Genomic DNA, 17391 nt, shown 5'->3' with positions numbered 1-17391 from the left:
TGTGAGTGTCCTGCCTTTGCTAGAGCGCGACTACGGGTATTGGGTTCAGATGTCATGGGAATGAGTGATATTCGTTCTCTAAAACTGGAGGATATTTACAGATTCGCCAAAGAATCTGGAAAATTCTCACAGGACTAACTATCTCTATCTCTGTCTCTATTCTTTCCTATCTCTTTCTCTGATACTTTTCTCCCTCCCTCCTTGACTATCTACCCCCTTTCCAGAGCTTTAAATACAATGGGCTTTTTAGCCTGAGTATTTTAGGAGCCACCAAATCTCCTGGTGCTCCTTGGCTCGACCTCTTCAAATTCAATTCATGTTGTTGTTGCACCCTGCACAATGTAACAGTGCAACAGTGCGCTGCATTAAGCATAAAGGACTCGGTGTTTACGCAGGAAGAATAAGAAGAAAAATCGCTGCCAACATAGATGTGTGGCGCATTTAAAAATATACGTGTATGTTTTCCAGCGTGCACGCAGGTGCACCCTTAAACACCCTTAGCGTTCTTAACGCCAAAGCGATGCGCCATTCGCTGGCCCATTTGCGAACTAAACATTTATGGCAGCAGCAATTAAAGTTAGTTATTGAAAGTGCAAACGTAATCCAAATGCATGGTGTGTAAGCAAATTTTTCGTTCAGCATTTCCCCCTTTTTTTGTTTTTGTTTAACTTTTGATTTCATTTATTTTTCATTAAATGGGCACGGAAGTCAAATGAAAACATTTATTCTCGCATACATATGGACGAGCACGAGTGGCGGCTCTTCAGGCAATCATGTCCTTCACGCAGGCTGCACACTCACTACTGGTTGTTTGGCGTATGTAAAGGTGTTTCCAGCTGGCAATACGAGTACACACCAATTTCCGCACGAATAAAAGTTTTTATTGGCGCTTACACCCTTTGTTGGGGGTGTTGTGCTTTATGGTGTTTTCTCACAAATGGAGGGACCTACAGTTTTGTGCCGCCTCCGAAAGGATATTAATTCGACCGCTAGAAAAAACTGTGATAAATCAAAACGATTCTTGAGCTACTTCAAACTTGCACCTTACATTGCCACAACTCAATGGGTAATAAACTTGTATAGTTTGAAATTTTGATACATTTCTTTTTTTTAATTTGAACTTGGATTTATGTGGTTTTTTGTAGGAGCATGAAATATATTTTCATAAAAAAATTATCAAAATTAATTAAGAAACGAATAAATTGTCAATATGTCTCTGTGCTTTTAAAATCAATTTATGTAAATTTTAAAAGTATATCTCTAGGCTTATAAGATTTTAAAAACAGTTTTGAGGCATATTTAGAATTTAATGGTATAATTGAAGCGCTTAAAATAAACCTTTCAGAGCACATTTTGGGTGCTCAACCCAAGATGTTCGTTGGATGAACAACGTAGTGGTTCTGCCAATTTTAACTGATAAATGCCTGGTTTTGTGGGAAGCCCTTCGGAAGGGCTATAATATCACTAAACTGGGGAGGCTGTAAAGGATTGTTTGCATTGGCATCACAAGTGCTGCTCTGAATATCGTTTCGTTTTACGTTATTTCCATCTCTGCCTAAAGTACAATCAGGTTAAAGGAAGTTGCTTTCTGGAGGTAATCTCCCAAGGGATATGGTCGTGCCAGGGCAATGTTTCCAAGTAGGCAGGATTGAAACTAAAGAAAAATCAGTACCGATACTGATACCTCTGTCTTCACTGACAATTCCAAGCTGAGATCGAGAGTCAGATCAGAGATTTTCTCCTAATCAGCCTAATCCTTTAAATAGCCAAAAACAGCCTAGTGTTTTTCAAGCAGAAGTCTTTGTGATCCTGCCGGCATGCAAAATGCTTAGGAAATGCGGGAGCGAAGAAGATATTAATTTTTTTCCGATAGTCAAGCAACAATCAAGGATCTGACGACGCCATAGAGCAGAGCCAAACTAGTTCACTCCTGTAAGGAGGAGATCAAATCTCTTGGTTGTGCAAGTAACATTTCTATGATCTGAGTTCAAGGACATAGAAACGTACAGGGGAAATGAAATTGCTGATGAACTTGCAAGGTAGAGATCGACCGAATTGACCTCAGATGTCTCCTACCCGACATCGGCATCCTCTCGACTGTTGTTAAAGGGGAATCGCACAACTTATTTCTCAGAATAGCGCAGGACAGATGGAGTTTGCCACCAGTACAATAGACGGAGGACTCTAAAAGTTCTGGCGATTCCTCACCATTCAATTTCCAAACTCGTAGGTGTGTTTACCGGTCATTGGATGATCGGAACACACGCGGAACAACTAGGTTTACCATTCAACCCTATTGCAGAAACTGCGGGGACCTTTCAGAGAAGGAGACTGTTGAGCATTTTCACTGGGCGCTCCCTTCTTCGTCAACCTGGGACAGAGTGCCAACTTGAATTCCATCAATCTTCTCCATTGCACCAACAGCTCTGGCTGGCTGTAGATATCTGCTTGTTGGAGGTCTCATAATGGTATCAAAACGGCGCTTTAGTGCTACTTGGCAAGTGCCGGACTAACTACCTGCTCTCAGTTACTTTAATACGTTTTTTTTAAACCACCTTTTATAAAGAAGTTTTTTAAAGTCGAAAAGAAACTTGAAAATTTCTTGTTACTACTTTTGAAATTTTCAACAGCTATCCTCAACAACACCCTCTTTTTTCCAGATGTTACAAAAAATGAGAATCAAATGGCCCAAGCGCAGAACAATGTCATATGGGCATTTAAAAATGGCGCAGGTAAATATTTTAATGGAAATGTTATACACATTTTTGTGTTGCAAACAAAACCTACTTATGAACAATGTACTTTAGTTTCTTGCATGAGGCAAAAGAGTTAGGGAAAAGTACAAAAAAAGAAACACAAAATAAAGAATATACTTGTAAAGAAACAGCAACTGCCAAGGTTTTAAGCGTTTCTTCTGCCAATCACTTTGACTGGTTTTCTTATTTAAAAAAAGTCAATGCATATTTCAAGGCACTAACGCAGTCGCAGTTTTTGTTATAGCAACGAATAGACACGTCTTTAAAAGTTTGCAATTTTCTCATGCTTTGTAGCTGCGTTTGTGGTTTTCCACATAACTACATAATTTTATATACATATTTGTTCATATCTATATTTGTATTATTATCTGTTTGCACAGTACTATAGGTATATAAGTACTTTTGTATGCATATACGGTCCTTAGTATGCAGTTATCAGAATTTCCACTTTGCGCAATATGCCTTTTTAATGCGATTTTGTTGCCGGCAGCACAGAGAAAAACTTCCCATAAGCACGCTGCATGATGTCGGCAGAACCAAGCACCTTCGATTATATTTCCGTACATATATTTGTACATTTCCATGTGCGCATGCACTTACATATGTACTTATATACAGGGTGATACGATATGAAGTGCCACCCATTCAAAACACCATAACTTTTTTGTGTGAAATTAGTTTTTATTGATTTCAAAGATGATTACAATTTCAATTCACAATTGTTCAAAAATGATTACAATTTTAACATATATTCACTTTAGCTCGATATGATCACCTATTGCCTTGACTACACCCTTCAAACGGTCAAAAAATGAGCTGCATGCTGTACGAATGTGATCTTGAGGTATTTTGGACCATTCTCGTATAATCGCTTTTTTCAGCGCATCCATACTAGCATATTTTTTAGTCCTCACCTTGTTCTCCGAAATGGACCAGATGGAATAGTCCACCGGATTTGCGTCTGGCGAATTTATAAGCCATTCTGTGGACGAAATGAAGTGTGGAACATGATTTTTTAACCATTCTTGGTTTACACGAGCTTTATGAGACGGTGCCGAGTCCTGTTGGAACGTCCATGGTCTACGACCGAAATGTTTGCGTGTTCACGGCTCTAAAGCGGTTTCTAAAACATTTTCCCGATAATAAGTCGCATTCACTTTGACACCAGGCTCGATAAAAACGATTGGAGAGCGTCCATCAGCGGTCACTGCGGTCTAAACCATTACTTGCGATGGGAAATTGCTTCGAGTGGCCATACGTAGGCTGAAATTCTCGTATGAGCGTTCGGTCAAGTAAACACGATCGTATTGAGTGTTTATGAACTGCTTAATTGGGAAATTTTTTTCATCAGAAATTCGCCACGTTCGTGCAAACGCAACACGGCCTTTGCTCTTTCGCACTGAACTCTTTTTTGCTGGGGTGAAAGATCGTGTGATTTTTGGAACTTGTAAGCCTTGACCTTGGACTCATTTTTCAATATGCGTCGAATGCTGTCTTGCGATATTTTCAGTTTTTTGTCCATTTTTCTTCTACTTCGACGTGGATTTCGTTCAAGTCGAGCCTTCCCTTTCCCAACCATTTCTGGCGTTGTTGCGGTTTTTTTGGTCCACCTCCATAGCGTTTTGCAATACAACCAGTATCATTGTAACGTTTTATAGTGCGATACACAAACATTTTATTCACTTTGAGGTGACTGAGCTCACGAACAATGGCAGGTTGTGATTTTCCAGCCAAATATAACGCAATGACACTATTACGTTTGAACTCCATCACAGAAAAAAAATTCAACAAAACTGAGACGCAAATGCTTTTGATGGCTTATAAACAATATAGTATATTGAATTGTCATTAGAACAATTTTGACGTTGATGTCATGAGCTGTTTTACAGATACAAGCAGTGTGAAGTTGGTAACACTTCATATTGTTCACCCTGTATGTACTTCAAAATAGTATATAACAATGGGTTTGCGAAAATAAAGTGCTTGAAGTAAACGAATGAAGTGCAGAAAATAAAAAAAAAATCCTGAAATAATAATAGAAAGCTTTATTTGTAACATTGCTAAGCTGAACTTGGCAATAAAAAGACTTGTGGAGGTTGATCTAAAATTAATAATAAATAAATCTAAGTTTCTAAGTAAAGTTCATAGAACCCTGGCGACTTCATCGGTCATAAAAACAAATTTTAAATCTCAGTTATGCGCTAATTTGTGGCACTAGGTGTCGAATGTGATTGAATTATACATAAATTTTGTTCAGCTATGGTATGGAATGAAGTTCGGCACTCTGATCAAATTAACGTTCATCTATTTGCCGACAACTTTGACTTCACAATGCATTTTCTATTTTCCATTTCCCATTCAGCATATTATTCATATTTTACATGCATTCAATATACTCGTATACTTCCTTCTATTCGCTAGCACATTTCTGCAAGAGATTTATTTTAATAACAGAAAATTGCTTTTTATATGTCACCCACTCCCAGCAACCGCCAAGCCCAGAGATGAAGAAATCTTTTGTCGCATGGCGCTATGACGTGCAGCATTGTTATTTGAATTTGAATTTGAAAGCTGAGTGAAGCAAAAGGATTTAGTATTAAATGAAGTTGAGTATAAGCGAAAGGTTAAGCATATAATGCGCTCGTACAAGCACATATTCCCATAAGCTCCATTAGCGCATAAAGTACTATACACCATCGAAGACACATTCCTCGCTTGACATACAAACCACGCCCGCTAAAAAACACTTTCCTAGTAAAGCACGTAGCACACGGGAGAGATTTTTGCTATTTAAACCAAAGCAGTAGTTTATCCATTCAATTTCTTCCTTTATTTATTTTCCTGTTCTTTCTCTATCACAATTTTTTAATGCGACACTGCGATCAGCAAATTGAAATCCGATTTAGGACGAGGCGTATAAGTAACGTGTGGCTAAATTGTGTTGAAAGCTCTGTGGCGGCGTGAGTGCATTCAATTTTAAACTGAAACTTCAATTTGAGCATAATGTATTATTGAGTGGCAAGTCAAAATCAGTTTTTTTCTTTTACGCGTGCCTGCTTTCGCTCAACAAGCCGTTTTATTTGCATTAGTCTGACGTGGTTTCTAATTCGTCACTGATTTATTCAAAGCGTTTGCAAATTGGCTTGCCATTGCATTTTAAGGAAAAGAAATAGTCAGCATATGTATGTGTCTATCAAATTTGAGTGCCTTATTAAAAATTTAAATGACATTTTCAACCTAAACATTACAGGTATCCAACCGAAGAAGCGAGGCAAGTGGCAAATTAGTAGCTGCCTAAACCAACAAACTGCAGAAAGTAGGGAAAGCAGTAAATAGAAAGTTGGAAGTAAACTCTGTTGTATTTTTAATGCAATCAATGGCGAAAATAGCCAACCTGCCCAGCTACTATAAACACTTGAACGAAAGGAATTGAAAAATATTTTTATAGTTTGTATTCGTACACTTTGCCACAGGTTGGTCGAAAAGTGAGAAGGCAAAAATAAAACAAAGTGAATGTTTTAATTTATATTCCACATAAACTCCCTAAATTTCAATATCCTTATTGCAATTCCAATATTTCTATGCTATCTCTGTGACGATTTTCTGGGACCTCTGAAGAATACTGTTCCACAGTTTTTTGTTGAATTCTTAACGAACTCGCCACTAACTTTCAGAACAAATTTTCAATACGTAAGTCTTCGTTCATCAGAGATGCCCATAGTATCAGTAATTTAATCTTAAGTCAAACTTAGACGTCCACAAACAATGCTAAATACTAGCTGAATGATTTCTGGTGTTTTTGCATTCAGCTGTTTATTTTCAACAGTTGTACAACCGCGTTTAAACTCTAAACCTCATCATTGTGCAGCCAGAATTCAAGTAGACATTCGATTCCACTTTCAATGAATTTCTGTTGATAAGGAACTTACAAAAACAAAGAATTCGGTATTGAGTCCGGTATTCAGTTCTTTCCATTCTAAAAAAATACACTTGCATCACAATTCAAATGGCTTGTAGGCAAGGAATGAAATGACAGCTCGAAATAATTTTGTTTGTGTTCAAATGAAAGCACAGAAATGTTATTTGGTCTGTTGGCTGCAAGGGGTCACTTTCGATACTTTTCAGCCAACCTGTGCAAATGTACTCACTTGTGTGGCAATGCATATTTCAACATAGCAAATAAGTCTAAGGGGGTCACTATACTTTCTAAACGCAGTAGCCTTACTCTGTCGGAATAGCGCTTGAAATATTTTTCTTGTTCAATACTTGCAGAAATAATCAAACATGTGAATTTGAATGTGTATCAAAATCGCTAGCTGAATTGCTAAAAATAAGCCTCCAAAAATATTGCAAAGATATTAAATACTTTTGGTATTAAAGTGCATTTAAAAATTACTTTTGCTTGAACTGCAAAAATTAATAATATTCAAACCAGAAAGTGTGTCCAGTAAAAATCGAACAAAAAATTGTAAGGCTTTATAAAAGTATTTGTGAATAAATATATTTCTAAGGCAAACTGTGTCGGCTGTGTTTTCCAAACTCTTTGATACTCAAACTTCTGGGATGATTGATACTCAAAGACAAATCTTAGTAGGAAAAAAAGCAAAAAAATGTTTAAGTTTAATATTTTTGATATAAATACTCATACATAAAAAAATTCACAAAAAACAAAAAATGAATAATAAAATGCTCACATTTTTCCTTTTCTTTTCTGATAATTAATCTCTCCGTATAAGGAAGCCTTTGCTTTTTTGAAAACAAAAAAAAAACACTCTTTCAGAGTCATTAATATCAATTTTTTTGACATTCTGAGTTGCTTTTTAGGAATTGTTATAGGTATTTCCGCAGTGCTTTAGAGTTTTTTTATATACTTGTATGAACCAGGTCGCTATGTCATAGGCTTTTATGAAAAATGTCCAAATTGGAGGCATTCAAAATCAGCTCCGTGCAAAATACCGTCAATATTTTTGTAGAACCAAAACACTTGGCACCCAAAAATACTTGAAATTCCCCATTACTACTGTTTTATACAATGGTGTGCGTTTGAGTGACGTTAATGTGCATTGCTGGCGTAGCTTAGTGGTTTTCAATAACCGTAACGGAATTATTGCCTATTTATAATGACTAAAAAGCATAGCCGCAAGCAGCATACACACACTGTAACAATGCACATGTATGAGTACGAGTGCGCATTTGTTTGCAAATTATTTCCATGTAAGTAACCTCGCATAACATCCACGTTATTTGCAGGCATAATTACAACAAATGTTACATAATGGTTACATATCTGTGTATGTTGTATTTATGCTTGTGGGTGGGTGTTTGTTAATAAAAATTTGATTAATGCGACAAGGCATTTGCATGCGTAATTTTAATAGATATTCAAAATTATTAACGCATAATTAATTGCTGTGTTTCTTCGCAGGCTACGCAGAAAAACAAACACAACAACAGCTTATAGCAGCAACACTCTCGTTATGATCGATGTTTTGATATAGAATGGCAACATTTAGAAATCTATTTCAGACATATTACTACTACATACGCACTGCATGCGCTTAGAAATATTCCTTCTTGTAAGTGAGAAGAAAAGAATTATGCAATAAATACCGAGCAATTACTTGTCTGTTCTAGAAGCATTTACAAAACTGAGCCTAAAATTGTGCTTTTCCGCTCGCATGCAAGTTCAATATTTCTACACCCAGGCCCATTCTGCTGCTGCTGCTCTTGCATAAATGTTTCGTTTTGCTTTTGCTTTCATTATTATGTCAGACGAGTGTTTTGAGGACATTTGTCATTTGCATCATGCTTGAAATGGCATGCCAACATACATAGGACTTAAGGATATGTGTGTGGATTTACTCGTTGGTAAGTGGAGTGCACCCACAGCGCCCTCCACAGCAGTACTTTCAAGCAAAATTCACATCTAATTACATTTTAGAAAATTTAAAATGGCACAGGTCTTTTCAAACAGCCACCATACCCACACTTGCATATAAGTGAGCCCATGCATGCGCCTTCAGTTGTGCAACAAAGTATGTATGTCCATTGATTATGGCAATATTGGTGAGCAAAGTAGGCAGAAGCAGAAACAAAAAGCAGCAGAGACGCCGTTCTTAGAACAAATACGCAAAATAACAATAAAAACAACAAATGGCTCACCCAACAACAACGACAATATCAAATTTACAATATCACAACAAAAACAACTGAACAAAATGACTAGCCCCATGGCTGTCGTTGCTGGTTCGAGCTGGCGAGCAAGATATGCTTATCTCGTGGCATAGCCACAACTTCATAGAAAATCTACACAAGCTAGTTTCTTCTTGCTACTTAGTAGTGCAAAGTGCGAAATAATGGCCAGGACAAGTGAGTGAGTTAGTTGTGCCTGTGAGCGTCATTATTTTGCATGGTTGCAACTACCCTAAAGAAAAGGGAAGTATAAGTTCAAGTATATCGAAATGTAATCTGCGGTCAAAGGGCAAGAATCTAAAATTTAAAAAAAAAATGGTTCATGACTTAAGTGGCAATCAAATTTTCTATTAAGTTCTATCAAGTTTTTATTGCAAAAATCGTTAGACTGATTTTTAGGAGCTTACTGCTTAAAACTCTATACAGCTACAAATGCTTTCGCCTAAATTTTTCTTCAATTTCCAGTTGATATTTTTTGATACCAACAATGAATTGACTTCATTTGTTTTGTGGTTGCTGACTAAGCATTTCGCTTGCAGATGAAAAAAGTTAAGCACTTATAAAGTAACTTTTATGATAAATGCCTGCAGCACTATATTTTTTTTTCTTCTGTGAAAGGACATTTCAGACAAAGTTTGGCAATTAAAATTAATTTGGAAACTTTTTTATGCTCGTAACCGCAATGGCTAAATAAATTCACTATTCGGTGTTTATTTTAATTATAATTTAAAAGTTTTTTAATTTGAAGTTTCTCAAAGCCAAGCGAAAGTAAAATGTATAGTAAAAAATCGCCAGATATAGCAAATATGATTCAATTAAAACCCGATTTCAAAAAAGTGTAAAAAAGTTTCAATTTTTTGCTTCACCAATTCCGCCAATACAAAAGTCTCCACCGAATAAGCAAATATAAATTGTCAAAAGATAACCAAATTTTCGTAAACTCATTTATAAATAACTACAGATGCCAGTAGCGACAGCAGCAGTCACAGAGGTCACAACGGCCACAAGGACGGCACCAGAGAGGGTAGCCTGGTAGCAGAGTGAGTTGGAGAATAGATCTCCCAATACTAGCTATGTGGCCGTATGCCTTGCCACGATTTACACAAACACCAAACGCCAGCAGCCCCGTGGATGCCAACACTACCACTGCAACGCTTTCAACGCTGCGGCAGCTGCTCATCAATAACCGAAACTCAAAGAAAGTGGAGCAATAAAATACGAAACATAGTACAGAAAAAGATTTGTCGAGACGAGCAGGCAGTGGACGTGTGCATGTATGCATGTTAACGTAGCTTTGAAGCAATATTTATTTTGGCTCAAAAGAGCGTGACACGGACTCCGCTCATTCCGAATTTCATCCACGCGAAATGCTATCTCTACTTGCTTCTTATTTTTTATTTGCTCCATCACCTTCATTCCATTTCATTTGGCGTTCACTTGGCTTAGCACTAAATTACGAATATTATTCCCTTGTGCCCCGCTCCTGCTGTGCTATACACGTACATGTATAAGCATGTGTGCGGATGTGGGAAATGTGCGCCTGTAAAAAGTGAGAATTTGCGAATGGATCGTGCAGCAGCAAGTGGCGTGTACCATGCTGCAAGCATGGGAAGTGATGGCGCGAAAGTCGGCAGCATGCCAACACGTCCTTCCAGCAGCTCGTATCCACAACTGTGCAACACCACGCCAATGTCTGTCTGTTCTCACCTTTTGCTTTTGCTACAAAAAAAAACCATTAGCAAATTACGAGTTCACAGGCAGCGTGGAAGGTGGATGCTTGATTTTATTGGTATTAACGCGGTGGAAATTTTGGGGCAGGCTCCTTCGTATCTGCGAGTTGTGGTAATGAGTTGTTGCCAACTGAGTGCCAGGTGTGGCACGTGCCATTGCTCGTATTTGCTGCTGTATGTGTGCGACTGCTATGTGGTGATGCTGATGATGGCAGCTTTGTGGCGAATGAGTTTTAAAATTCATTTTATGCTCCGAAAACAAATTGAATGATAACAAACAATAAATACCGAGTTTTTGGCGACTAAATAAATGTGATTTTTTGATGGAAAATCGTAGTGAAATTTAAAATGCTAGGTTTTCAAGGCACAGTCTGGTCATTTTAAAATTCTAAAAATTAAGTTGGCATAGTTTTTCATTTAACTTTGTTCTGATTAATTTAATGTTTTTTCATTTAATTTATTTTTTGTTTTGTTTTTATTACAGTATATCGCAGGTTTCTGCCAAACTTTGAATCCAGTTTATGAAATTTGAAAAGCTAGGTTAGGTTTTTGGCAGCGCAGTGCGGTAATTTTCAAGAGTCTAGGTAAAAATACTAAACATTTATTTAGAAAAATTTTTGCATTCTTTTATTTTGATTAATTTTTGTTAGCTTCGTTTTACTTTAAAATATTTCGTTTTGTTGCTTGTGCATTTCGTGCTTTGTATCGCATTGTGTCATTCCATTTTATTTGAGTTATTGTATCGAAAATGTTGTGCGTGCATAAAATTTTCAAATTCCTTATTCACTTACATTCTCTGCCGTCCGTTGCTTGATAGTTGCACATCTATCCTTGACTCTGGTCGCTCAACCGCAATCACTCCCTTTCTTGTTTTTAAATTTCTTCGCGTTTAAAAATCACGAAACGTGTTTTTATTTTACATGCTAAGCGTGCATTCACGCGCTCTACATTTGAACGTCGCCGTACAAAAAGAACTCGATTATCTCACAGTGATTTTACGTGCGTCTCTACATCATTGTAGAATATTCGATTAACCTTTTGCGCTGTCCTTTGTCTTCTCAGAGGTGCGTTGTTTCACTGCTGTGGCACAACACACTTTGCCATTGCTCGCACGCACTCAGTCACACAACTGCAAACAGGCAAACACAGACGGAGCAAATTCAAAAAACACAAATCTAATTGTATAGGGAACCGGATACGGATGTAAGCCCGACTGTGTATACTTGCTTGTACTGATATTCTACGTGTTGTAGACATATTCATACATATACATATGTGTATGCGAATTATATGTATATGTATATAGATAATATATAAATGGATATAGACAGTCCAGTGCAAGCAGCAGGCGGTTGAGGAGATTACGAAAAGACCGCTGCGTACCGGGCGAATGTTAACTGTTTGCTTTAGCTGCTGACATAAGCGTCGCAATCGAAATGCCAACACATGAAATTCCCGTTTCGCGAACTTACTGCAGAGGCAAGCATTTCATGAGCGTCTTGCCTCGTGCGCCTTTCGGTCGCTTAGTCAGCTGGCTCGTTGATGTACTTCTCACATTTTACTATGCACTCATAGTTCGATGGCTCACTCGGTCGGCAACTCCACTTTGCAGTTGCTCTTTCGCTTCCTGTTATCCCAATATCTAAGAAAGTTAACGGGAATCACGCCATAAGCACAGGCGCACGCACACAACCAAAATCACACACAAACAGATATGAAGTATCGAAAACTAGGATATGAAATGCGATATTTAAATATTTTTTCAATCACGTTATTTGAGAGTTTATTGATTTTTTCATTTCAATATCCTTTCCTTCGTGTTTGGTATCATTTATGTGCATGCATTTCGACGGAAAATATTTCTTTGGTAATAATACTTTTGCTACAATTTGCTTCAACTCATATACACCAGCACACCAACTCGCGCTAGCCAGCACTGTCACATTCACTTATCCACTTTAGAGTTCCATGCTGCTCGGCTCGTCTTCGTTCGATCGTTGCGCGTTAATGAATTATATAATTTAGCAACATACTTTCACTTGAAGCATGTTCCAGTTGCTTTTTCTCTACCCTACTTTTCACAGCGAACGCCACATTTGATTGAAAATTGATTTTCTTCGTCAGTATTCCAGAAAGAATACAGCAAGCACATAATTCGCTGGTGCTCAGTAATTTTGCTTTTTATTTTTCCATATGTATGCCTTTTTAGTGATGTTTGCACAAGGTGCCCCACTGACTTCAGTCTAGGCTATGGAAAGCACTGTTTGGACCGTCCTGATAGCGTTTCGGTTTCCGCGAAGTCGTTTTGACACCATCAGCAGAAAGGACAAACTGAGCTCAGTCGAGCTTGAGTATGGAAAATTTCGCCCAGAAATTTTTTGAGGGCATGAAACTAGGCGCAGCTGAGCGCATGGCCAGAGCGTACGAAATTTTGCGAGAGCGCCCATGAAAAGCTTACGAAATCGGTTGATTTGTGGAATTTAGCTTGCGTGCCGATGTACTCTGAGCTGACAAGTGGTGGGTGCACGTGAAGTCGTTTAATTTTGCCGGCAGCCGACAATTTGTTTACATGCCTGAATGCTTAAAGCGGGGTTGAATTTTGAGGTTAGAATGATGTTGGGGTTGTGGGAGAAAATTGAGAAGTAGATAAGAAGTAGAGAAAAATAGTTTCAGTCGTGAGGAATTTTGAATTTAGAAAGTGGACAAAAACAAAAAAATTTGAAACAATAAAAAAGTGTAAAATATTTTTTTTGTGTAAGTTTTTGTAATTGCATATATTTTTAAATGGCTAGCCATGTGCTGTGGATCCCAGTTCAAACAGCTGTCCGCATCTTAATGCCACAAGTTGAACCATTTTCCGACAGTTCATCCGATTTCTCTCCACTTTTTCTCACTTCCGCTTGCTCTCTTGCTCGCTCGCTTTCAATCGCTAATCATCTAATTCGCATGCGCCAAAATTCCACTACTGTTTAACATATACACCAACAGATGGACTGACATGTAGACACACCAGCAACGAAGTAGAGACGCTCAACTAGGCCGTGTGACTTTGTTTATATAAAAAATTAGGTGGAAATGCACGAAAGCGCGTGCAGTATTGCACAGACTACCACATTCCGCCCTGCGCTGGGCTATCTGTTTACCACCCGTTAAGCGTTTTTCCATTCATTGCCACTTTATTCCGGCGTCGCCTGGAGCGCTCAATCCGCAATGTTTGCGCTATAGGTGCATTGCGTGTAGCATATTTTTAGGATGTGAGGGGCGAGAGACAAATGTGAGACTACACAAGCCTGTGTTGCAAAAACGCACAAGTGAGGGGTAGAAGCACAAGCGAAATAGAGGGAGTGGAAGCCAAAAAGCGCCAAGAACACATTTAGCTGCACTATTGAAAAGGAATGAAATGGTGAAAGCGAACAAAGCAAATGAAAGGAAAAGTATGCTTTGATTGTGTGAAGATTGAATAAGGAGAGAAAGGAAAAAAACCGTCTGCAGCGGGGCTTGCAATTAGAAAAATTTCATTAGCAGTTAAGCAAACAATACAACTTAAGAACTAATAACTAAGTATATCAAGCTTTGAAGAATGTAAAGGCATGGCGATAGATTGAGGCAAATCTCTAATGGGCCGCGACAATTTTTACTCCATCAAATGTTGCACTTTTTAATTAATTCTATTTAAATTTACTACTCCACCTGTTCAAAGGCAACAAATTGATGCATCCTAATTAAAAATAAATGACATTTTATGAGCGGCACTGTTGCCATTTTTGTACAATCCGTCTTTTCACAAGCACGTGGATGGGTATGTGTGAGTGGGTTAACGCATAATCGTTCTTCCTGTAAGACCTATGAGATACGTTCGTCCTTTCCAATTTACTCTCCCCGCCTATATTTGGCGAGGACAATGAACGCTAGCTGTCACTCTTTTAATTACAAACCTAAGAGCCTAAAGACGACAGGCACACCAGCGCCAAGACGGAGCACGGAGGTGACATTGGAGGCTTAGTAAGTGAGCGCTTGCTTTTTCAATTATTAATATGTAAGTGGGTCATAAAATATTCAGGCGCAACAATTAGGACTGTGGTAGCGTATTGGCAAAAGTTAAAGGATTTACGCCTGCTTAAGGGAAAATTTTACTTGTTTTACAGCTCGAAACCTGCTTAATAGGAATGTTTAAAAGGCGATTTGGGGCTGGTTTTTTAATCGTTGGTTAAATTTGACTCAATACATATATCGAAACGCTATTAAATGCGTTGACAGAGCTCCAAATAGTTAACAGCGTTGTTAGAAACTAATTTTGTATGAGTAATAATCTGAAATTTGTACCACTCCAATGCCATTTAGAAATTTGGAGCTCAAGCGCATCTATCACGGCTTCTGCGTGCATTTAACCAGCGATTAACTCAAAACCATCTAATTCTAAGAAGTATGAATTTTTATACCAGTGAGCTCTTTGCGATCGTACTCACTTTAGTTGGCGGTCTCGGTGCCACACTGCCAATTGTAGACGTCCGCCTGCACCTGTAGCGTCAGTTTCCGCCTGCGCACCCAAATTAAATCTGAACCTATGATCGAAGTACGGCCGACTCGAATGTCGATGCACAGCAGTGCGTTGGAAGCAACTCTCCGCTGCCTTGGTAGCTGGATTGTTATTTATGAGCGCCACCTTCACGTACGCATTCAGCGCAGTAGAGCCATTCGGACGCTGCAAATCACGACAGCGTATAACTGTAAAAAAGAAGAAGGAGTAATTGAAAGTAACAGTGTTTTATGCTACGATATTTAAATTCTCTCCACCGCCCAATAAATTGGAACTCACCATGTACATTTAATTGCTGCCGCTCCACATGTATGGACAACTCGACATTGCCGCGCACTGCGGTACCACCTGCACCTTTCCACGAGCCCTGCGAGTTACGTGAGGCACGCTCCGAACAGCAATGATCGCCCATTGTGGAGCTCGTGTTGGAGGATGCCATCGAACTGCGTTTTGCGGCATTGCTGAAGTCCACGTCGTCTTCGTCATCACTAGCAGATGAAAAGCTGAGGCACCGCTTGATCGAGTGCGTATCTTCCAGAGTCGGCGTTGAGCAACGTTGCTGCAGCTGCAGTTCGGTCTCTGTCATCGTTGTTGCCACTGCAGCCGCATAATTATTTCCGATCATAAATGCTGAAAGTTGTGCTTTATGCGTGTCGACATTCTTGAAGAGCGGCGTGTCTGGGCTCGGTATGCCTTCGGGCAGAGTTAGTCCGATCAATGGCTGCGGCGAAATTATCCGCGATGCTGTTGCCGTTGCCGTTGCCACGTGCGCATCTATTTTGCGACGTGTATCTGTTGTTTTGGTGTTCTTACGTCGCACCACGCGTTGTCGCTTCAGATGCGTTGGCGTACGTACCTCCATTTCGTGAATGCTCAATTCGTTATCGCTGACAATGGCCGGCGAGTCGCTGCCGGGCGTGAGTGCCACTTGCTGCTGCTGCTGATCACTTTCTGTTGGACGCATTGCCTGCATACGCTGTACATCCTTGCGAGCGCTCTCGATAATCGCATCCAACATGCGATCCAGTGTCACATCGCCCATTCTCGAAGAGGAGAGTGAATCGTCGCGCGATACGTTTCGGAAGCGAAGGTGGCTCAAAGGCGTATCTTCCGGCTCCCCGGAGGCAAAGTCATCAGAGAAACGGTTTCGCGTTGTCGGCGTACCGCTATTGTTTGCATTTTGGCGCTTTACATTTAAAGTCACATTGGTTTGTGTTTGACGTAGCGGGCTCTTGCCATTGCTGAGATCCTGAAAGGCGGTGAGGCTCGTGTTGCCGAAGGAGCTGCGCGTAAAATGGACACCGAAATTCTCCTTATTGGCTGCGGTGGTGAGTGAATGGCGGACGCGACGCGGGGAATGTGTATCCAGTTGATTGTCAAGCGAGTAGCGTTGAATGCGCCGGCGTTCGAGGACGTGCGTCATAGTGGGCATTTTCTTGGAGGCTTGATTGTTGGCTACGATAAATTGCGGATGGGCTTTTAGACAATTTCCACTGCAGTGTCGTTTAATAGGGCGCGATGATCGAATGTTGGAAACGACATTAAAGTTTAGGTTCGAATGAGTGTTGGAGGTGGGGTTGTTGTTTTTGAAAGGCTGTTCTGTGTGTAGTTGAGAGACGTCTAGAGGAAACGAAAATGTTTGTTGTTTTGTCCATTTAAGCATTGCTGTAGCGGCATTGAAATACTGGAACAGTGAGATTTACTGAATAGAATAAAATAAATACTCTACAAAACACACTAAGAGACTTTACATTTAATTTTTAGTTTTTTGTTTAACAAAAATATTCAACAATTCTACCACTAAAACAAAAAATCGGCATTAGCATAAATTCTAATTCCGAAATTCCTAATAAAAAGTAGATAAATATGCTCGCCTAAAAATTTAGATTTTTCATAAACCATGTTTACGAGAACTCTGCAGAAAATATATAAAACAGTGGTGAGTTCACAGAACGAAAAGTTAAGCGAGAGTAAACAATTTGGCTTCAGAGGGTTATGAGTGCTACTTACGCTATTTGAACAACTGTGGATAGTAATTTTCGATGTCCGCGACTGTCTGTTTATCTGAATAACACGGAGAGGTTGTTGTATTTGCTAGACCAGAAAACAGGATGCCTCAAAAGAATGCAATCTATGTAAAAGGACAGGGCGACGCGAATGAAATGCATATTAGAGG

At 39.2% G+C, this 17391-nt stretch overlaps 1 protein-coding gene across 1 annotated transcript in view; it reads right to left on the bottom strand.

Moving 5' to 3' along the window:
- LOC129238026 (uncharacterized) overlaps positions 1–16647 on the bottom strand; it is a 51235-nt gene extending 34588 nt beyond the window's left edge. Inside the window, exons 1-2 of the mRNA XM_054873058.1 lie at positions 15495–16647; positions 15145–15403 (exon numbers count right to left, since the gene is read on the bottom strand). Coding sequence (XP_054729033.1) covers positions 15145–15403; positions 15495–16647 — 1412 coding nt within the window. The remainder of the gene's footprint in view (positions 1–15144; positions 15404–15494) is intronic.
- Positions 16648–17391: the final 744 nt, after the last annotated feature.

Source organism: Anastrepha obliqua, chromosome 2 (genome assembly GCF_027943255.1).
Source record: "Anastrepha obliqua isolate idAnaObli1 chromosome 2, idAnaObli1_1.0, whole genome shotgun sequence".
Lineage (NCBI taxonomy): Eukaryota > Metazoa > Arthropoda > Insecta > Diptera > Tephritidae > Anastrepha > Anastrepha obliqua.
Note: the sequence above shows the minus strand (reverse complement) of the source record. Positions and strands in the feature narration are given on the sequence as shown.